The sequence below is a fragment of the Ammospiza caudacuta genome, chromosome 6 (assembly GCF_027887145.1).
Source record: "Ammospiza caudacuta isolate bAmmCau1 chromosome 6, bAmmCau1.pri, whole genome shotgun sequence".
Taxonomy (NCBI): Eukaryota; Metazoa; Chordata; class Aves; order Passeriformes; family Passerellidae; genus Ammospiza; species Ammospiza caudacuta.
The window spans coordinates 572,452-594,681 of NC_080598.1; the positions used below are offsets into that span (position 1 = coordinate 572,452).

The 22,230-nt window shown below is 43.3% G+C and overlaps 1 protein-coding gene and 1 long non-coding RNA gene across 2 annotated transcripts; one reads left to right on the plus strand and one right to left on the minus strand.

The window, feature by feature from the left end:
• The first annotated feature begins 1,429 nt into the window (after positions 1–1,429).
• Positions 1,430–10,974, plus strand: LOC131558658 (uncharacterized). Its single transcript, XR_009274831.1, has 5 exons — positions 1,430–1,564; positions 3,629–3,787; positions 5,877–6,014; positions 7,397–7,507; positions 8,389–10,974. It is a non-coding gene; the product is annotated as an uncharacterized LOC131558658 (long non-coding RNA).
• Positions 9,932–21,104, minus strand: PRRG4 (proline rich and Gla domain 4). The gene is made up of 6 exons (XM_058806587.1): positions 20,939–21,104; positions 20,308–20,422; positions 16,969–17,132; positions 15,570–15,618; positions 14,709–14,844; positions 9,932–13,587 (listed from the first exon to the last, which is right to left on the minus strand). The coding sequence occupies exons 2-6, from the start codon at positions 20,411–20,413 to the stop codon at positions 13,368–13,370; spliced, it is 675 nt and encodes a 224-aa protein (XP_058662570.1). The 5' UTR covers positions 20,414–20,422; positions 20,939–21,104; the 3' UTR covers positions 9,932–13,367.
• Positions 21,105–22,230: the final 1,126 nt, after the last annotated feature.

Consider the following 22,230-nt stretch of genomic DNA (forward strand, 5'->3'; position numbering starts at 1 on the left):
CGGCCGCCGGACCCATGTCGGGCTGCGCGTTCCCAGGATGCTCCTCCCCCGCCAGCGCACTGGGGCTCACGGGCTCCGTGGCCGGGGGCAGGGAGGCCGCGGCGGAGGGGCCGCCGGGGCCGCCGCCAGCAGCGCCGGCGGGGGGAGCGGGAGCAGCAGGAGGAGGAAGAGGAGGAGGAGGAGGAGGAGGAAGGAGGTTTGTGACTCGCGGACGGGCGGCCGCGGCCCGAGGGGGAAGCGCGGCGGCGGGAGCGGAGCGTGGCGGGGGGCGGTAGCCGCCACCGGGGCGGGGTGGGGGGGCTGAAGGCGGGGACGGGCGGGGTGGCGGTGTCGGGTACGGGGGAGGCCGGTTCCTCGGTGGAGCGAAGCGCTGGCGCTTTGTTGGAGGAACCGGGGCGGGGCCATGTTGTTCCCGCGGAGGGGAAGCGCCGCCAGCCGCGGGCTCCGGGGCCGCCGCCGCCGCCAAGATGGAGCCCGGCAGCCGCCCCATTGTAGGGCGCTTTGTGGGGCCGCCCTCCCGCCCTGGCACCGGCACCGGCACCGGGCGCTGACGCCTCTCCCCGCGCCCGGCCGCCCCCCCCCGCGGCGGGGAGCGCCGAGCCACCGCCTCTTTATGTGTCTGTATGTCAGAGCTTCCCAAAGACCCGGGCGTTCCCCATCGAGAAGTCACCGCAGGCCTGGATGGAATTGTATGATGGCATGGCAGAGTGCTTTGGATTGGAAGGGACCTCGATGATCATCCAGTCCGATCCTCCTGCCATGGGCATGGGCACCTTCCACTAGATCAGGTTGCTCAAGGCCCCATCCAGCCGGGCCTTGAACACTTCCAGGGATGGAGCAGCCACAATTTCTCTGGGTGTTCCAGTGTCTCACCCTCCTCACAGTAAATAATCTCATCTTAATATCTCATCTAAACATCCTTCCAGTTTAAAGCCGTTGCCCCATATCAATTGCCTGTTGTCAATTGCCCCTTGTATATTTCCCCTTGTCAGTTGCCCCTTGTATATTGGCCCTTGTATATTTCCCCTTGTCAATTGCCCCTTGTCAGTTACCCCTTGTATATTGCCCCTTGTATATTGCCCCTTGTCCATTACCATATGCCCTTGTGAAAAATCTCTTTCCAGCTTTCTCGTGTATGCCAAAAGCCAGCTAGCAAGAGAAGAGAGAGAATATCTATCTATTCTTTATTTTTATTTAGTCTAAATTTAAATGGTAAAACTTTCTACTTTAGCTAGGACTGGCTAAAGCAGTTTGTTTTTATTTAGAGCAGCCTAAGCCACCTGGTTTGTAGATGGTAAATTCCTGTGTCTTTTGGTGAGTGGCTGTTAAAACAAAGAATAAGGGAGACGGGCACCATCTGCACAGAGCAGGGTAGCAGCGAAGGAGACATCAGGATGATGAGTGAACTGCGGTGTCTTGCTTTCCCTGCAGATTGAAGATAGGCAGGCCGAGATGAGCAGGAGGAATGTGCCTCAGAGGTAAAGATGAGGAACATGCTCTTGGAAAGAGGGTGACTGCACCTGAAGGCACTGCTCAGAAGGGGAAGGTGTATGCTAATGAGCGAGTAAGTCTTTTGAAGATTCAGTTTGTAGCACTCCAGGCAATTCTGAACCACAGACTGAAATGAATTCTGTAGTGAAATGCATTTAGAAATTTGGCTACAGCCTATCAGATTAGATGTTAAAAAAAAAAGCTGCAAAAAACCTCAACATTGGAATGAAAAGACGGAGTGATCAGTATTAAATGAGAAAGAAGAAAAGCATGAGACTTTAGGAGGAAAAGCTGAGGTTCTGCTTTTCTCATGCCTAATTTCAAGAAGCAGCAGGAAGAAATGCAGCCATGGATGGGGAGGGAAAGAAAGGTAAGTGTGAAAGTCATCAGCACTGAGGAGAGGAGCAAAGTCACCCAGAGGCCAGGGCAGAGGCTGGAGGGAGAAGCAGCAGCTCCCCAAAGCCAGAAACCAGCAGAGTGAGTTTTCCTCGTGTTTGCATAAGTTAGCACCTGTGTTGCTTGCAGCTGGAGGAGGGGTGGGAGACTTTCTCTCCCCGGGGTTGCTGTTTTACATATGAACGAGGCCTGATGGCAGAAAATGACTCCAGTTGTATGCTAATAGTGCAGCGTTTGCGCTGCTGATGCTGCTGAAAGTGCCATTTCCAGTGGGGAAGGACCCACAGTTTTTTTATTTCCCTGCAGGATCTCCACTAATCGCCATTATATTATTACACTTAGAGCACATTGCTTCCCTCAAGTGGGGCTGAGAGCAGGGTGATACATGGAACTGATAGGAAGTGCCTTTTCCTTCTACTTGTAGTGTCTGGTTTTCTAGAGTGAACATGTTGCTGTGGAGTTTCTTGTCCTAAATTTGGAAGGGTGTGTTAATAAATTGTAAAACTGCTAGTGTCTTGTTTGGTTTTTTCTTCAAGTAATGGCAACATGAACTGTAAAGAATGCCATTATGTTGTTTATTTCCACTACAGAACTGCTCTAAAGTGAATGTGGGGGTGGGTACATGGCTGTAAAATCATGTTACACGAGAAATCACAAACAAGAACCCGTCCAGATTTGCAGGCAGGGAAATACAGACAGTGCCTTCATGCCACTAAATGAACCACAGACACTGTGCTTCCCTGAGCATTGCTGGAGTAGATCCTTTTTGCTGGCATTCAAATAGTGAAGTTGAGCGAAACAATTTGTGACAGCTGTTGTTAAGTTTAATTTCTTTTACATGGTTTTAATAAAGGTGTAGTAGACTAAAAGCTTAACCACTGATGTCCACAACCATCAGATAAAGTCAGTTTATCCAGTGATTTGCTTTTCCTGTGTATGAGGTCAATCTTGTCCTGAGATCAGCCAGGGAGACTTCCGCGGCTTTCTCATTAAACTGACCCCTGCTGCTCGTTGCTGTCCTCTGTCTAGGAAATCTTCCTCCAAGCTTGTGCATTTTATCTTTTTGTAACAAATGGTATTTTGAAACACTTTTCTCTAAGACAACAATAGAGTATGTTGAGAGTAAGTGCTTTTACAGTACCCTGGTACCCAGGAAACTTACAGGCAGCTTTTCTGAAGGATCTGTTCAGGGATAGAAAAAGTCCATTGATAGATCATGTTAGACTTTTTTTAATGTTTAGATTAAAGTGTACATATTAAAATTTGTATTTAGTAGTCATGTTAGGTGTGTTAATGATTCTGAAACTTGGAATCTTGTCTTAATAAGGAATGGTTTTGTTTCAAATGCAGCTGTTACTTACTGTTTAGAAACTGAGCTTTAGTGGGCTAAAATGCCTTCTGAACTGTAGTGCATAACTTAGTGCCTGTGGCCAGTAGTGATATTGTATGTGCTTCTCTCTGAAGTCAAGAATTTAATATAACAAAAATATCTTGCTGAAACATAATACAATTTTTCTCTCTACTTAAGACCAAAATCTTAAGTTGAAGCACTGTAACACAATCTGTGCAGTGTACCAGCTTGGAGCACTACTGATTTTTTTTGTTTCTCATTTCTTTCCCTAAACAATGAGTCTCCACTTGGAAAAAATAAATCCTTTATAGAATCAAAAATATAATTTGATAGCTAGGAGACAGATATAAGTACTTAAGGTTACACTTTAATGGGAATCATCTGCTTAAGGTCTGAGGAATGATCTCCATGTGCTGCTGCCTCCAGATGTGGCGTGGCAGCAGGGCTGGGCTGCCTCAGCTGCTTGCTGACAACTCAAAGAAGAAAGCCTGACTGTCCCTGCTTCCCTTCTTCACCCTCTCACTTCTAGTGATGGGCTCTGGCCACAGGGTGAGTAATGAATTCACTCCACTGGCTTCCCTTTTTCACCTTTACCTTTTTCTGCCAGAGGTGATTTTTCTGTAATGTTGCTGAGCTGAGTCAGCTGGCTCAGCTGTATTGAGCAGCCAGGAGGAGATGACAGGGGAGTTTTACATCTTGTGGTGAGATGTTGTCTTGGCTGGTGGTGTATTCCACATGGGAATCTCTGGAGTCCAGGAGTGCACTCTGCAGACAGTGCTGGGCTCCTCTGCCTGTGTGACACTTCAGCCAGAATCAAGCCAGCTCTGTTGGAGAACTGTGTGAGCTCATACACACTGCCCCTTAAGGAAAATTTCCTGCTTCTCTTTAAATCATTCACTGTTGCACAAGGCTGAATGGCAATATTGCTTTTTGAGGTCTGGTTACATGTTTAGAGTGAACATATACCAAATGAAATGCAGGATCAAGCTAAGGAATAGTTGGCACTTTTCTGTGATTTTATCATAATTAAAGCAATATAGCAATCACAGATCTAGGGCCAAAAATCCTGCTCCAGTTCATGATTGGCATCAATGTATTTATTTGTAACTGTTATATTTATATATTAGCTTCTTTGTTGCACAGTGTGCTAGAATTATTACATATGTTACCAGAAGAAATGTAAGCCGGTGTTTGAGTGTGATTGTTTTTTATCTTGTATAGCATAGAATCATGGAATGGCCTGGGTTGGAAGGGACCTTGAAGATCATCCAGTTCCAACTCCCTTGCCATGGGCAGGGGCTCATTCTGCTATCCAGGCTGCTCAGAGCTCCATCCAACCTGGCTTTAGACACTTCCAGGGATGGGGCAGCCACAGCTTCTCTGGGCAGCCTGTGCCAGGGCCTCCCCACTCACACAGCAAGGAATCTCCCCCTAAATCTGATATAAAGCTGCTCTTTTTCATTGCAAAGCTCCCCCTTGTTCTGTCACTGCATGCCCTTGTAAAGCCCCTCTCCACTGCTCTGGCAGGCTCCTTGCAGGCGCTGGAGGGCCACAGCTGGGTGACCCCAAAGCCTTCTCCTCTCCAGCTGAGCAACCCCAATTCCCTCAGCCTGTCCTGCTGCGAGAGGTGCTCCATCCCTGTAATCCTGTGCTGTGCTCTGGGCTCCCTGCAGCAGCTCCCTGTCCTGCTGTGCTGGTGCAGAGCTCCAGCTGGGATACCCTGAGCAGAGCAGAGGGGCAGGATCCCCTCTAACCCTGGTGGGCTCCCTGCAGCAGCTCCCTGTCCTGCTGTGCTGGTGCAGAGCTCCAGCTGGGATACCCTGAGCAGAGCAGAGGGGCAGGATCCCCTCTAACCCTGGTGGGCTCCCTGCAGCAGCTCCCTGTCCTGCTGTGCTGGTGCAGAGCTCCAGCTGGGATACCCTGAGCAGAGCAGAGGGGCAGGATCCCCTCCCCAGCTGCTCTCAGGCTGCTCTGGGTGCAGCCCAGGCTGGCATTGGCTTTCTGGGCTCCAGCTGCACACTGCTGGACCCTGTCCAGCCTCTCACCCACCTGCACCCCAAGTCCTTCTCCCCAGGGCTGCTCTGGACCTGCTCATCCCCAGCCTGGACTGGTACCAGGGGCTGCCCTGGCCCAGGTGCAGCACCAGCCCTGGCCTTGTTAAACCACAGGAGATTTCCATGGGCCACCTCTGAGCTTGCCCAGGTCCCTCTGGATGGCAGCCTGTCCTTCAGGAGGGTCACCTGCACCACTGAAGGATGGGATGTACAAGACTGGCTGTCACCATTAGGTCAGACGTGACACACGCATGTGATCAGGGTCCAAGATAAAAAGGTTTTATTTGTGTTCTCCAGCTTATATACTCTTAACAAAACATGATCTTAAGTCGTAACTATATCTCAATAACTTATTATATTCATTGGTGCAAAGCAATTAATGTCAATATAATTGGCAAAAGTTCTAGAGAAATTTAATAAGACATGTATAAACATCTACTTATGCATGTAGTCTAGCTTACAAAAATTTCCATGTTTTTTTTCTAATCTGTTTCCATGCTGACAGCCTTGTCTTCTTCCTTGCTGTGGATACACTGGAAAATCATCAATTGTTATTTCTTCCATTAACTCAACTTTGCTTGCAGGCCAGCTGTCAAGCCCCTCCATACCTGGCTCTGCAGAAGAACATCGTGGTATGGTACAGCTTTAATGGTGTCATGAGTGTCAGAGCACCAGGCTGGCAGCACAAGGTGCCTGTGCTTTTGACTTCCTTTTCACTGCAGGTACAACAAACCTGACTCTATGCTGTTTTTCCAATGTCTCTCTATCCCCAGTGCCTCCTTTCACAGACAGCATTGCTCCTGTACTTTGCTTTTCCATAGCAGATGATGCCTGGTTTTGGTCTTGTTCTGGCTCTTCCGTTGCGTTTCTGTGCCAAAATATTTTTTCTCTTCCTTTAAGAGGCTTTCAGCTAAACCTGTAAACTGGGCTTTGCAGCAAAATTCTTATTGTGCTTTTGGGCAATTTTTGGTGGACTGAAGAGAATCATGGAAGAATAGTCAGATGCACATGCTGGATCAGCAGCTTCACCTGTTGTTGATGGAAGAAATTAGTTAAGGGCAGAATGTGCAATTAATGGTGCAAGTCTGAGATTACAGCTTGGTTGTTTCAAGTGGACAAAAAGGATTGTATTTCAGCACATAATAGTATTTTATTTTAGAACTATCACAGTATCATAAATAGTTTGCTAACATATACAAACACCTTGGTGCTTAGCTTTCAGTGGCTAACGATGTGTCAACAAAAGCTTTAGAAATAAATTTAATGAATAGCCTTGTGCTGAGAGAATGAATCTTCACAATTGTTTGGAAACAGTGTTTTGGAGACTTGAGGACATTCTTTTTCAAAAACTAATGTTTCAAAGATAAAACAATCAAGCGACTTGAATGTATCTAATCAGATGAAGTTTGAAGAAGTTCAGGCCAAAGCTGAATTGGGTGTGATGTATCAACACATTGTGAAAAGTGCACAAAATGAGATTTCTGCAGCACATGTTTCTGTTGAGCACTGTTGGACAGCTACACATGCTGGATGCAGCACCTTTGTGCAGGCTGTGGCTGCTGCCAGCCTGTGGTATCCTGCAGGAGCAGGAATGAGTGAGTAGATCAGATAGGCAGTAATAACATGAGTTTTGGTTAGGCTTGTTATTAATCACTGGCTGCGTTGTTTGTTGTTGTAATTGGGATTCTGACCAAAGCAGAAAATTGCAGTTGCTTTAACAGATTAGATTTTGCATTTAATTTGGCATGTGGTCTCTTTAAACATGAAGCTAGGCATTAAGATATGTGTGAATAGGGAAGAGAGTGCTGCCTTTCAAAGAGCACACTCTGTCTTGGAACCTCACAGCAAATGCCCTCCTTTGAATTTCTTCATTTACATTGCTCTGTGCATTTATTTGAAAACTTGAGTATGTGTGCAAACAAATTAAGCAAAATCTTCAGAATTCATTTTATTGAGCTAAAGTTGGTCTATGAAAGCTTGACTTCTAACATGACAAAAGATGATGGAGAGCTGGTGCAAAGCTCATTGCAGCAATGAGGAGAAGATCTTATTTCCTTCTTTTTCCTAATCCTCCTCCTGGTCATGTGCTTCCACTCCTTCCAAGGTGCCACCACTGCACTTGTGTTGCCTCAAATCACCCAGTCCTGAGAAAGCTGTCTATGTTTTCACTGGATGATTTATAAAAGGATCCAGTAAGGACCAGAACAGGTATAAGGTAAGTGGGAGAAATGTGCAATGACATTGCACATAGGAAAAACAAAAAAACCTAAATAAAACCTTTGATCTTGAACAAACTCATATTTTTAATAGAGAGTGTTTTGTTTTAACTCTTACTAGAAGACATTTTCCTTTGTATGATATCAATGGTGGGTGTTTAATGTGAAATGTTGGATGTTTATATATTCAATACTTGCTGATCTTTAGAAAAATTAAACTGGAGCTTGAGCCCTACTGAGCAATCAGAGGTGTTTCTTGTTTCTTAAATGAAGTAGGCACTGCTTCAGAAATTAAAATTTCAAAACTTATGTTTAACTGCACCACTTTCTAGATTGAAATATCTTTTCAGGTGCTTTGAAGTCTGTCTGCTCCCTTTAGAGTGTGGGGCTCCCAGAATGGGATGCCTGCCTGCATCTGATGGCCTTTAATGCTTCAGTGCTTCAGTAGTCTGGGTTCCATGGAAAAGCACCTAGTGTTACCAACTATAGCATGCAAGAAAGTGTTACCTACTCCATTTAAAAGAAATCAAAAGGGTTGTCAGAGGTTTTTTTTATTTTTTAATCATAGGCTAAATTAGTATTTTCTCTTTTGCCATGATTAATTTATATAAATGGAGTGAAAGATGGAATTGTTGTCCCAAGACACTTCATGAGAATGAAGCATCTATCCCATCAGCTGTATTTCAAATATCAGTTCAGTTATCTGGTTAAAAAGCTTCATTGGATGTTCAAATATAGGAGATTTGGGTAGTCTGTGGGGAGCTCAGCTCCTCTTGTACGGTTGGAAGAAAAAACACAGCTCTGAATTATTTTCCAGAGGGTAAATCAAAAGTGGCTTAATGTAATGAAATTCACTGTGCTCCATATTTGCTCTGTCTAGCTGCCCTCCTGCCTCTCTGAGGAATTCCACACACACTGCATCATGTGTGCCTCCACTTCAGATTGAAATTGCCATTGCCACGTGAGGAACTCCTGCTTCCAGCCTTGCTTTTGTTCTGCTCCTCACTGGGGAGATCTCACTTACTTCACTACCCCTAGGAAAAGGGTATTTTTTGGTGATACCATCGTGTTAAATCTGCTCACCCAAGGCCTGACAAAAGTCATGGAAGATGGAAGGGTTAACACCTGGTTAAGTCTTGAAGAGTTCATCTTCAGTGCCTGCAGTTCACGAACCTCAGATGCTCAGCTAAACTAGAGCAGTGGAGCAGGAAGATTTTGTCCAGAGCAGAAACTGCCAGTGTTAAAGAAAACAAACCATAGCCCTTTTTCTCTAGCAATAAGTTCTCTATGGCATGAGAAATCATCTAAGAACCATCTAAAATGGTTTGGGTTGGAAGGGAACTTCAAAGGTAATCTAATTCCAACCCCCTGCCATGGGCAGGAACATCTTCATGGATGGAGCCCCATATAAACTGGGGTGGATCCTAAACTTCTCTGGGCAACCTGTGCCAATGTTTCACCATCCTCATGGTAAAAAAACCCTTCCTTATATGTAGTCTAAATCCCTTTCAGTTTAAAACCATTACCACTTAGCCTGTCACAACAGGCCCTGCTAATAAGTTTGTCTCCATTTTCCTCTAAGCCCCCTTTAGGTGCTTTCAGAAGAGTTGGTACCAACTCAATTTAAAAGAAATCAAAAGGGTTGTCAGAGTTTTTTTTCATTTTTTAATCATAGGCTAAATTAGCATTTTCTCTTTTGCTGTGCTTAGTTTATATAAACATTTATCTGGAAATTGTTTTACAAAATAATATAGAGACTAGCAGAGCTTAAAATATTGCTACCCATTACCCAAAATATGGCAGCACTTGAAATCAAAATTAGAATTAAATATAGCCAGTGACAAGTGCATTCAAAATGTTCTGACAGACAAGTAGAAGGAAAAATGTTCATAAGATTAAGTAATTTTTTATACAGTTCAGAAATTACTGGAAATAGTCAAAAATAGCTAAATAAAGAGCAGAGAAGATCTGCTTAAGATTTTTGAGAGGAAAACACGTACAAGTTCTTTGTTGTGGAAATGATAGTGATAAATTTGTAGTGACAGGAATTAATTGAAAGGTGTTTACAGGATGGAAAGGCCGTGCTTGAAGTGTTTGAAAATGGCTTTTAAACCCAGAATTTCCTTCCTGTTCTCTATACCACATGGAACAAGCAAGGATAGCAGCAGTAAAAGTTCTGTTGGCAGGAGAGACTGTGGATAGAAAAGTTTGGTTTGTTGCTTGTTTTTGGTTTTTTTTATTACTTTGATGGTTTATTTAAAGCTAGAAATAGTGTTGCTAAGCTGCAGGTAATAAATTAATCTTATTCACAGCTGATAATCTGAGGAATGATAAGGAATTTTGCTACGCTTTTCAGATTTCAAATATAACTTTTAAGGGCAGATCAGACTGAAACATTCCAGTTAATAGAAGTGGGCATCATTATAACAATAGAATACTCTGAACTGGGTTTGGCAACAGCATTGTGGTAAAGAATTTGGCAGAGCATTATACTTTTTATTACCTGAAGTGATCAGTTATCTCATTTTCTTGCTCCAATCCCAGTTCAGCTGCAGCCAATAAAAACCTTGAGAGGACCAGAATCAAATGTTTCAGAGCTCACATTTTCATCAGCTGTGGTGAGGAAATGCACTTCCACGTTGTGCTTTGGTTCTGCTGTTCCAATGAATTCACAAAAACCCCAACAACCCCCTGCCCTATAAATGCATAATTGATAGAACATAGAGCAGGCTTTATTATTGCAGTAGTAAACAGGTTCAGTGATTTATTTTTCAACTGACACAGCCAGAGATCACTTTCCTGACCCTTATAATTTGCCCTAATTAATGAACTGTCTTGTTTTCTAAAATGTTGCATGCTGTAATCTTCTGTGATGCTGAAAAGGTTGTTCTGGAAAATTGTTCAAGGCAATGGCTAACAGCACTTATAGTGACACGTTTAAAACAGAATATTTGTGTTTACCAGTGTTTTGTTTAGACAGTTCTGTTTCCAACAGTCATAGTAGATCTCTGTTAAATCACTTAAAATCCACTGTCTTTCCTAAAGGTCCTGGAAAGAAACACCAAAATCAAACCTCTGACAGTTTAAATCTCTATACAAGTTAACTTGCTGCTGCTTTGCTCCTCAAAAATCTTCCTCCTCCTCTTCCTACTTAATCACAAAATGCTTTGGATTGGGAAAGGCCTTAAAGATCATCGAGTTCCAGACAGCCTGCCATGGGCAGGGACACCTTCCACAGGACCAGGTTGCTCCAAGCCCCATCCAACCTGGCCTGGAGCTTTTCCAGGGATCCAGGGGCAGCCTGTGCAGCACCACCCTCACAGTAAAGGAATTTTTCCCAATATCCAATCTAAGCCTGGTCTCTGTCAGGGTCATTTGCTGCTTTATGTATTCTAATAGCAACTCCATTTTCAAAAGAAGCTACATGTAAAATTTGCAAGCGTGGCAAAATAAATGAATTTGAATTTTAATCTAAATTCATCACTCCCTATAGTCTGTCTCTTGTTGATTTTGCCTCTGTTAACCCTGCTGAATTATGATTTCTAAAGAGAGACCAGATACAAGGTAAGAGGGGGCCAGGAGTCAGTGCATGAAAGAAGGAAAACAAACTCAACCCAGACAAGTGGCATTCAAAGGAATTCTGTCCCTCTACAAGGAGAGGTAAGTTTACACTGTATTCAACTAAATTTTAAACTTTGTTCCTTCTTTGCAAAAGGCAGGATGTGTCTCCCAAATTATCATGCCGTGTGCAACCAGTGTTTGAATGTCAGTCCTGCACATTCTCAGGGTCTAAGGTGCAGATTCCTTGAGTAAATTTGAGTGTTTTACTCTACTGAAAGGGCATTTTACTGCCCAGAGCACTACACCATTGATGTTTAACAGTTACACCCTCTTAAGTTTTTTTTATTAATTATGAAGGATGAGATTTTTCTTGCATTTGATGGAATCAGCTGCAAATAATTTGTAGGAACAGTAGAAAAATCAAATGTCCGGTGATTGAATGGGATTCTGTACGATTTCTGTAGTGTGTTTAAAATTTGCCTTTGCCAGATGTCTGTAGCAACATTACAGAATCTCTGAATGGTCACAAGCCCTGTGAAATCCCTTTCCTTTGCAGTGCTCCTGTCAGTTCCGTAAGTTAGTAATTTTTGAGTCCCAGGAAAAAATTAGGTAAAAGTGTGCCCTAGAGCTCAAAATGCACATTAAAAAAATTGAAAAATTGTTAGGCAAATGAAAGGGAAATATGGGAGAATGTTTTTGCAAGCTTATGATTGCATAGCTTGTCATCACCTTGTATTTTGATAATCAACAGTGACCTCACACAATTCATTTATTTCAGTCTTCAAGAACTCTCAAATGCTTTCACAAGCAGGGCAAAAGTGAATTGAAACATCCCAACATGGGGATTCCCCCATCTCTCAACAAAAAAATGGAGGTGGAGCGAGATTTGTGACTCACCAAAAGCCAAATTGGATGGTGAAGCTTTGTGAACAGGAACACCAATGGCACTGCCACCAACTGCACTGTACTTGTTTTTCAAAGGGCAAGACTTCGTTGTGCAGCACTGCCAGTGTGCCCCCTTTACATTCCAAGACTTGAAGTGTTTCCATCATTACAAAGACATTTACAGATTGAAAATCTCAAATTTCTGCATCTCGGTCAACAACACAGTAGCTTCCAGTATGTTAAAAAAATAAGATTCAGTGAAGTATTTCATATTCATTTCAACCCTTAATCCTTTAACTTATAAAGTGGATTGTAGGCACCAAATTGAAATAGAATTTGCTGTTGTCAGCATTGACTCAATGAGGGGGGAAAAAAGAAGATGTAAAATTCATGGTGGCTACAGCTGTAGATACAGAAATTGTCTTGACACAGAGAACCAATAACTCCCAGGAGTTCTTGACTCTTGATATTTGAGCTAATATGATGTTTCATTCTACTTAAAGGAATCATTTTGTCATCCCTTTAGTGGTAGACACATTTATTAAAGTGCTTCTGGGGGTAGGTTGGGCTTTGGTTTGAAAGTTAAGTGTTTCTCTCTACATTTCAGTCTTTAAACCATGAAAGAAACATTAGCTGTGAAACCTGAGCATCTTTTTAAAAAGGGACAAATCTCTGGCTTTTTGCTCAACATTCACTGGCCCACAGTATTCTATTTCCTCTCTTTGACCTGTTCAACGTCAAAACAATTTGATGCAAGTGTGCTTTGCCTGAATTGGCAGTGTGCTTCCTTTTGATGCAAAATTATCACACAAAAATACAACCAATTAAGTTGTGTGACCAGCAATGTCTAAACCAAGCCAGTGTAATCCACTAGCAGTACTATAAATATATATATATATATATATATGTATATTTGACAGATCAAGCCATGAAATAATTTTTGCACTCAAGTCCATTACAAGAATGAATAGAAAATTCACCCAGCAAAGAAGTGAATATGTCAAACAACAAAGTAGACTTCCTATGGTGGTTTAAAATATTAAGTCACAAAAAATTGCTAGTGTCAATATGAGCAATTAAAATACTGTTCTTTCTGAAGAAAAAGAAGATGAAACTATTAATGAAGAATCAATAGTTTGATGAGATGGCTCATAAGGAAGAGGGCAGCAGTGCAAGACTTGCTCTTTCTGCATTCTCTCCTCTTGGCACATTGCCTTTGTGCAAAGAACAGTCCTGCAGCCTTTGTGCCAGGTGCCCTCTTTTCCCAAACGGGAACTTCACTGCTCCCTCGCCGTCCAGAAGATCTTTCACATTTCTGTAAGTCATCTTGCAATATGCAAGGAAAGCGCGCACTTTTCTCAAAAGCATGTTATGTTCCAGCAACCCGCCCCGAGCCCAGCAGCAGGTGCGTGCCTAGGGGCCAGGGAGGGACATGGACTTTCTGAAGAGCCGGGGGTGCCTGGGGGGCCCTGGGTAAGGGGGTGGGGGCACGGCGTGCTGGCCATCAGAGGCCACTGCCTGCTCGTAGGTGGGCAGCTCCGGGTCCTCGGGAAGGGGGCTCAAGGAGAACTCCTCGTGCCTCCTGAAGATGTTGGCTGAATTTCTTCTTCTGCTCCTCACATAACCCATGTACCTAAACAAAGGCAACAGCAGGTGAGTGGAAAGTTCTGCTTTAAAGGGAAGCAAGAAGATGAAGTATTGTGTTTGTGGGATGAAGGAAGGAATGATGAATGTGGCTCCGTGTTCTCAGAACATTAATTTATTATTTTAGGACACTGTGCTATATAAGAGAATGCTACACTAAACTATGCTAAAGAATACAGAAAGGTACTTACTGAATGCTAAAAAGATAATAATGAAAACTCCTGACTCTTTCCAGAGCCCCAACACAGCTTGGCCCTGATTGGCCAAAGAGTGAAAACAACTCACAGCAGAACCCAACGAAACAATCACCTGTGGGTAAACAATCTCCAAACACATTGCACATGTGAGCACAACACAGGAGAAGCAAATGAGATAATTATTGTTTTCCTTTTTCTCTGAGGCTTCTCAGCTTCCCAGGAGAGAAATCCTGGATGAAGGGATTTTTCAGGGAATGCGAATGCCACAATTAAGTCTTAAGCACAAAATAAACAAAGCCCCAAACAACCCAAAAAAACTCCACAAGAGAAAAACCATGCTTTCAGTGATCACAAAGACCAGAATACTCTCTCCAAACCACAGGGTAAGAACAGCTCAATGATGTGACATTTATAGGGAAGAGGAAGCACAGAATCCTTTTATATTCCTTTCAAGATTAGGACAAAGGAGCATTCAGAAGTAGAGACTTGGTAAAAAAGCATTTCCTCCACACTGCTTCATCATCTACTACCACAACTACTTCACATCTGAGGCAGAGCACATGCCATGAGAGCATTCAGCTTATTTGAAAGCACCAACAGAACATGTTAGACTTCACATTGCAGGCCAATTATTCCATCATAGTAAGAATATTTTGAAATGAAGAACACACACAAGTTAAAAAAAAAGAAAAACCCAAAGGTTTGGGAGTGCAATATTGTTTTATGTTTTTGTGTTATTAACTACTGCTGGTGCTCACTTAACTTTGCTTCTAGGCAAGTAAGAACTCGAACTTCCACTGGATTTTCTGAGAACACAATAGTTAGACCAACCCACAGTGATTTTTAAATGCCACTCTTAAACAAGAGTTTGTTTTGTGCGTGTTTGGGTTTTTTAAGCAGTGAAATTCCTTACCCTGGTGGCTGCCTTGATTTGCATCTGCTCTTGCAGCAGTAGAAGACAATCAGTGCAATTATAACCAACAGCACTCCAGCAGCAACCAGGCTGATGAGCAGCCCTGTGACATTAATCTTCTGCAGTGCCTCATCACCTGGAGAGAAAACATGGGTGATTTTCATTCTGTTCCTTCCATCTACCCAGCCCGCAGTGTTCACTGTAAAATACTATTTTAGCACTGCTATTAGGCTGCTCCTTCCACAAATGTCTAACTTGCTGTAAGAAGCTTTAAATCTGAGCAACACAACCCAAGAGAATCATTCACAGTCGACTTAAAACAAAAGGGAGTCAGTGCCCCCTTTTCTCTACAGGAAACTGTTGGGATGCCTATCTTCCAAAGCCTTCCAAATATTCCTTCATGTACTTGTGTCCTTGATCAGATCCAACTGACCATTTTTTATTAAATAAAATTATTAAATTGATTTAAATTTATTAATTAATTATTAAATACATTAAAATTATCTGGCATCAGACTACTCTGAGCCTAAATCAGGCTGTTATATATTACTATTGAAGAAATAGGGAGGAGACAAAACCAAACCAAACCACAGGAGCAGCCACAGAATCACTGCCAAGTTTACCAATTGTGTAATAAAGGAATGGTCAAGGAAATTACCTGCAGACGTATATTGGATCCCACTTTAAGATGCTTCAGGTTTATCATATCAGGAAATTAAATATATTTGCACAGTTCACAGTGATCTTCAGTAAAAAGATAATTTCTGATTTCCTTAACTGATTGCATGATCTATTAAGAATGTACTATTATAACAACCAGAAAATATGGCAATATAATAAAAAAGTAAAAAGATGACTTACCTAATTTTATGTTAGGGCCTTTAGTTGAATAGTCTTTCCAAAAATCCATCTATAAAACCCAAAAAGAATCAGATTTATATGAGATAAATAAGTTACAGGTTATATTTAATATGGTACCTTGGGCAGAATTTAGCAGTGGCATAAACAGAAATAACTCCTGCTGAGGGATTTGTATTTACTCATCCCATGGTATTTTTCTTCTACAACTTTGCATTAAAATTTCTCAGATCCCAGCTGGTAAAAGAAAAAAGTGCATTTAACTATAGTGTTACCTCACATTTTTGCCAGATGACAATAGAAATGAGGGTATATTCTGACACCAAAAAATGCTTACAATTAATTTTTTTCAAATCCCTACAAAACAGAATTTGAGGCAAAGTTAACTTCTTAAAATTCCAACATTTGAATTCACATCAGCTAGGAAAAATAGTGGGATCCATTTAAGAGAAGAACTTTAACGTTTTATGACCATCAGGCATTAAATGTGTTGAGTTATAATTTTCGCTTTTGCTACCAGACAAAAGACTCAAGCAAAATTTCAATTTAGCCAATTTGACCTTTTTCTTAGGAAATTGTTAGTAATGGCAAGCTAACACTTCCACCTTTAGAACAGGGGTGAATTCCTCATTCTTTGTGCAGAGCACACCTAGAATCACAAAAAGAGTCTTGCTGCTTGTGCAACAACCAGTCTTCAGACAATCCTCACATTCCTTTACTGAGCTGAAAGGTTTCTCATTGTTTCTTTTTATATTTATATATATTTATATATATAAATATATTTTTACATATATTTATATATATTTATATATATTTAGATACCAGGTTTCTTGTTAGCCATGTCTAGGTGGGGAGGTAGAATGTGGTGCTACAGGAATACCCAGCAATAACTGAACTGCAGTTTTGCCTCTTACAAAACACTTCTAAGCATGACACAAGGAGGCAATCAGTCAATTAATACATTTATAATTAATAATGTGAAACATTTAAACTGGATGCTGAGAAGTTACTAAAAAAATCCAGAAGTCTGAAAAATCTAGGAATAGCCACAAGTGGGACTTCTGAAGCTTCATTTCTATTTGTTGGCAGAATTAAAGGCAACATCTAATGTCTTTAAGACAATATTCATATATTAAGACAACACTGATATATTAAGGCATTATTCATATATTAAGACATTATTCAACATATTCAAGTGCATTCACTGTGTACCTAAAGCAAGAACCCCATGTAATTGGGATATCTGCTTTTACAACAAAATAAGCAGTCATCTCTCAGTGATGTGTTAGAGGATTTACAGTATTTGTGTACAATAATGTATGTTGCAATAATTTCTGTATAAAAATACGGTTATTTAGCCAATAACCTCCCTCATTAAATTAAATGCAATTTGAACTGCTACCGTTTTATCAGGGTCTTCAAAAATTTCTCTTGCTTCTTCATAATTGCACAGTTCTTCATTGCATTCCCTTTCCAGGTTATCGGCTGTGAATGCTTCAAAATCAAATCTGTTGTTCAGAAGATGTCGTCCAATGAATAAATTGGCCTCCCTTGCAGATGTGAACACTAATGAAGAAAACAAAAAAAAAGTTGATTTAAAACAAGTTAGGAAGGCTAAATTTTGTATTTTTAAAGAATGGTAAAGATTTTAAAGGAGCACGTTGGGATAATTTCTTCCCCTAGCATCTCTCAGCTACATACAAGGGAAAGATCAAAGTCTCCTCCTAAAATTTCTTCTTCACTACTATATTTTCTAACTATGTAACATGAAATAAATGTATTTGCCTTTCTCAAAAGCCACCTCAGCTATTCCTTATCCGGGCCAAGAGAATTTGATTGCCATGAGAACTGCTGGTCCAGTTTTGGTGTGACCCCTGGTGGGATGTCAGCAGCAGTTTTTACTGGAGCTCTTAAGAACAAAGAAATTGTCACACAAAGCAAAATTCAGCCAGATGCAAAGTAAGCAACACCCTGACCTAGTGGGGGAAGGAGACAAGGGTGGGGGAAGGAAAAAACCAAATATACCTTTATCAATATTCTGGTATCTGTGAGTCACAGTTTTATTTACAGAATTTAGTTTTTAAATCACATCAGCAGATTCCTAGTCATTCTACAATTGTTCTCCTTTCACAATCGTGGCACCAAACTTTATGTAAAGGTGCCTTATTGCCAAGTTTATTTGTTTTAAATTTGTCCGTGATATGAGTTTTACTGACAACATGCATTTCTGAAGAGAAGAGATTCTCTTCTTTTGTGTTCCATGAGGCCTCATGGATTAAGTGGTGAGGTAAGATTCCAGAACAGTGAGTGAAATTATAGAAGGCTTTGGAATACAGGAATGTATTTCCTCACTAGGCATTTTCCATAGTCAAGTTTTAGCCTGCTCTTGCTACAGTTTCTTATTAAAAAAAAAAAAGGAAAAAAAAGGGCAAAACCAAATTTCTAGTGAAAGCCTAATCTATGTCCACAAAATTCAGGCTATTTGGTTGAGCAAAATGACTAGAGGATTATTTTTGCAAGTGTAATGCAGAAACAGCATTGTTACACACCAAGCTGGATGGCTGAAAAAGGAGATGAGATTCAGGATAAAGTTATTCAGCTACAAATTAGCTTTGTGTTCTTGTTAGCCTGTTTGGCAAGATTATCACATTGCTCTGGAATTTTCACCCCAAGAGTCACTGTTAGATCTTGCAGTGCTCTCTCATAACACTCTGCTCTCTGAAAAATGGGAAAAGTGCAGCATAACTTAAATACTGGCTGTTTATGGCTTTAATATGATAGAATATTTAAGGAATATGACAGCATATATTTATATCATTTGCACACTGTTACACTGTGTACTGAAGGAGCTACACGTGTGTACGTGCATTTGGTTTTGTTATTTTAAAGCAATTGTGAGAAAATCTAAGCTTAAAATATTTATACTATACCTAGAGAGTAAGCAGAGAAAAGAACTTAACAAAAACAAAACAAAACCAAAACAAACAAAAACCCCAAACAAACAAAAACAAAAGCCAAAATCAAAACTCCCTCAAACCCGCAAGTGGAAAGGGAAAATAATTACATGGGGCAAGAAAAAATATTATCAATATTCTTGGATCAGTGCAAATTACAAAAGTAACTTCGTTCTTCTGAAGCAGAGATCTTCAGTTTTGCTCAGTAGTGTTTCACTCTTTACCATGCAAGTAGTATTAGCTGTCCTGTGAATTATCTTAGAGAACTGATGCACTTTGCTTAAAATGCAATGCGTAATCAAACTGCCTGGAGCCTAGAACCCTCAATTCCCAGGGATACATGGCCCATTTTTTCTTTTTAAGAATTTTTATCCATTTATCTGCACTTTTTTCACTTTGTCATATATCTCCATCTCCAACTTACTTGCTACCTGGAGATTAAAACAGTGTTTGAAAAATGAAACAGATGGATTTGAACTGAGCATCAAATGTGAGGGTCCTGAATGCAGTTCTGCAGTCCTTGTTTTGAGAAAATGATCCAGGCAGTTTTAGGGTGCCCAGCATTTAATTATTTAATTTAAAATGCAACCACACAATACTCTCAGTGAAGCAGCTCTGCAGGTAAAAGATGCTCACAAAATGCTGAAGGGCGACCTCTCAATGCAGGTCCCCCATACCTTTGGCAACTGTTCTATTTTTTTTTTTGCTAAATTATTAGATTTTTTTTTATATATATATATATAATATAAAATTCAATATTTTATTGATATTACTATTATTGGATATTATAATATTAATATTATTGATATTAATTGGATATACTTCTCTTTCCAACTCTGTCTTTAAAGGAGGAATGGTCTGGGCCTATTGTGAGGTCTCACAGGAGCTCACAGGGAAGGGGCAGCCTGATGTTTCATGCCCAGAGCAAGATGGATTTTAGCAAATCATCTGTCACAAGCACTTTTCTGCTAGCCATGGTTTCTGCTCCTCATACTGCCCTGAAGGAGCCTCCTGACTTTTTAAAAGTCTTTAAAATGATGACTTTTTAAAATCTGTCTTAAGGTTTCAGCACTCCTTGTCCACTGAGAAGACTGGACAGCTAAGGCAGGAATTTATTTTTGAAGCCCTTAAAATGCTAACCAGCCTTTGCTTTGTAGTGCTTGAGTCTCTGAGGGGAATTTATTTGTTTTTTACTTCTCTCCCTCCACAGGGAAGAACTGCAAAAGCAGCACTATGCTCCTCTTTCCAGGTGTTGTAAGGGGGCCTGGCATTGAGAGCAAATAGCAATTTCAAAAAACAACCAAATCAACCATTTCAAACATAAAGCAGTTTCAGATATGCAAATACAACTGTGATGTGCTGAGAGAATACCAAAACAATGCTGTCTTAACACAGGCTTCAAACTTTTTTGAATTTTGATGTTACCTAAAGGATTCTGGTTGTATCAGCCACAATAATGCCAGCGGGCTGGAAAAATTTCAATTGTCCCAATCTGCACTTACGACAAGGTCTGATAAATACTTGATATGAACACCAAAGTCAATTATCGCTCATTTCAGCAAGAGGTATTAAAATAATCTGAAATCAGGCATAAAGCAGCATAATTTTGTCATAAAGTAAAAACACCAAAAAAAAACAACAACAAAAAAAAAACCAAAAACCAACTAAACCATAAAAAACCAAAACAACAACTACCAAAACAACAATAGCCAAACAATTAAAGAAGCCAGCAGAGCAAACTTAGAAACAATTTTGGAAAGCACAAAGTCACGTTAAAACTGAGCTACCATCTTTCCATTCCGGTTGCTCCGAGTCCTTTGATCCGCCGGGGCAGTGAGGAAAGGCGAGCACCGCCACACGCAGCTGACACAGCAGCACCAACACGGCGAGCATGGCCGGGATCTGCCGGACAGAAACGAACGTGAGTTAAGCAGCAGCGACAGCGCAATCCTCTGAAGTGTCAGCGCTGAGTGAACGCTGAGTGAATCCTGATCTGAAGTCATCCAGCGCAAGCACCTACACGCACGGGGGGCACCGACCCGGACAGGTCCTGCCTGTCTCTCGCGGAGCTCTGGTTGTGTAACACCGCTCATGTCACCGCTCCGGCCGCCTCCTGCTCTCCCGTCCCGGCCCAGCAGAGCGGCGGCCCCCGGGGAAGGGCCCCGCAGGGTGGGCTCTGACACCGGCAGTGCTGCCTTTTGTAGGAGGAAACAAAATCCCCCCGACGGGAACAGGTACAAAGCCCGTTTTGTCAGAGGGGTGAAATAAACCCGGAGCCACCCGACACGGGTAAAAACAGCATCGCCGCCCGGGGGATGGACGTGCCACAGGCACTGGGGCCACGGCAGGGCGGGGGACAGCCTTTCCTCTGGGGCCCGGGCAGAGCCGGGAGAGAAGGAGCAGCCAGCGCCGCCCTACCTGTCCCGGCGGGACAGCCTTCCCCCGGCCGTACGGACCGGGTGTGGGACAGCCTTCCCCCGGCCGTACGGACCGGGTGTGGGACAGCCTTCCCCTGGCCGTACGGACCGGGTGTGGGACAGCCTTCCCCCGGCCGTGCGGACCGGGTGTGGGACAGCCTTCCCCCGGCCGTACGGACCGGGTGTGGGACAGCCTTCCCCCGGCCGTACGGACCGGGTGTGGGACAGCCTTCCCCCGGCCGTGCGGACCGGGTGTGGGACAGCCTTCCCCCGGCCGTGCGGACCGGGTGTGGGACAGCCTTCCCCCGGCTGTACGGACCGGGTGTGGGACAGCCTTTCCCTGGCCGTGCGGACCGGGTGTGGGACAGCCTTTCCCTGGCCGTGCGGACCGGGTGTGGATCAGCCTCTTCCCGGCTGTGTGGATGAGGAGCTGGGACAGCCTTTCCCTGGCTGTACGGATCAGGTGAGGATCAGCCTCTTCCTGGCTGTGCGGATCAGGTGTGGATCAGCCTTCCCCCGGCAGTGCGGATCAGGTGAGGATCAGCCTCTTCCTGGCTGTGCGGATCGAGTCCTGGGCCAGCCTTTCCCTGGCTGAGTGGATCAGGTGTGGATCAGCCTCTTCCTTACTGTGTGGATCAGCCTCTCCCTGGCGGTGTGGATCAGGTGCGGATCAGCCTCTCCCGGCAGTGCGGATCAGGTGTGGATCAGCCTCTCCCTGGTGGCGTGGATCAGGTGTGGATCAGCCTTTTCCCGGCAATGTGGATCAGTTGTGGATCAGCCTCTCCCTGGCTGTGCAGATCAGCGTTTTCCCGGCAATGTGGATCAGTTGCGGATCAGCCTTTCCCGGGCAATGTGGATCAGCCTCTCCCGGGAAGGGCGCGGCGCAGTCCCGGGGCCGCACCGGGGCCGCCCCCGCCCGCTCTGCCCGAGCCCGGCCGGGGCCGCCCCGGGGCGGGGCAGGAACGCCCCTGGAGCGTGGGCACCGAGGGGTCACGGCGGGCGCCGGGATGGCTGCAGGAGGGGTTTGCCCTGGGCTTTGTTTCCAGACACCTGCCTGACCCCGCACAGGCAGCGGGTCCTTTCCGCTCCTGCAATCCCCGAGCCTGGCTTTGTGCCCCGGGTTCCCGGCGGCGCTGAGAAGCTGGCGGGGGTTTTTCCCCGGAGGAAGGCGCTGATGGCGCAGCAGCGGCTGTGGCTGAGCCGGGGCGGGGCAGGGTGCGCCCCGTTAAGCAAGCTTGTACCTATCGGCAAGCATTTGGCCGTCACAGAGCCTTGTCTCCGCCAAACTCTCCG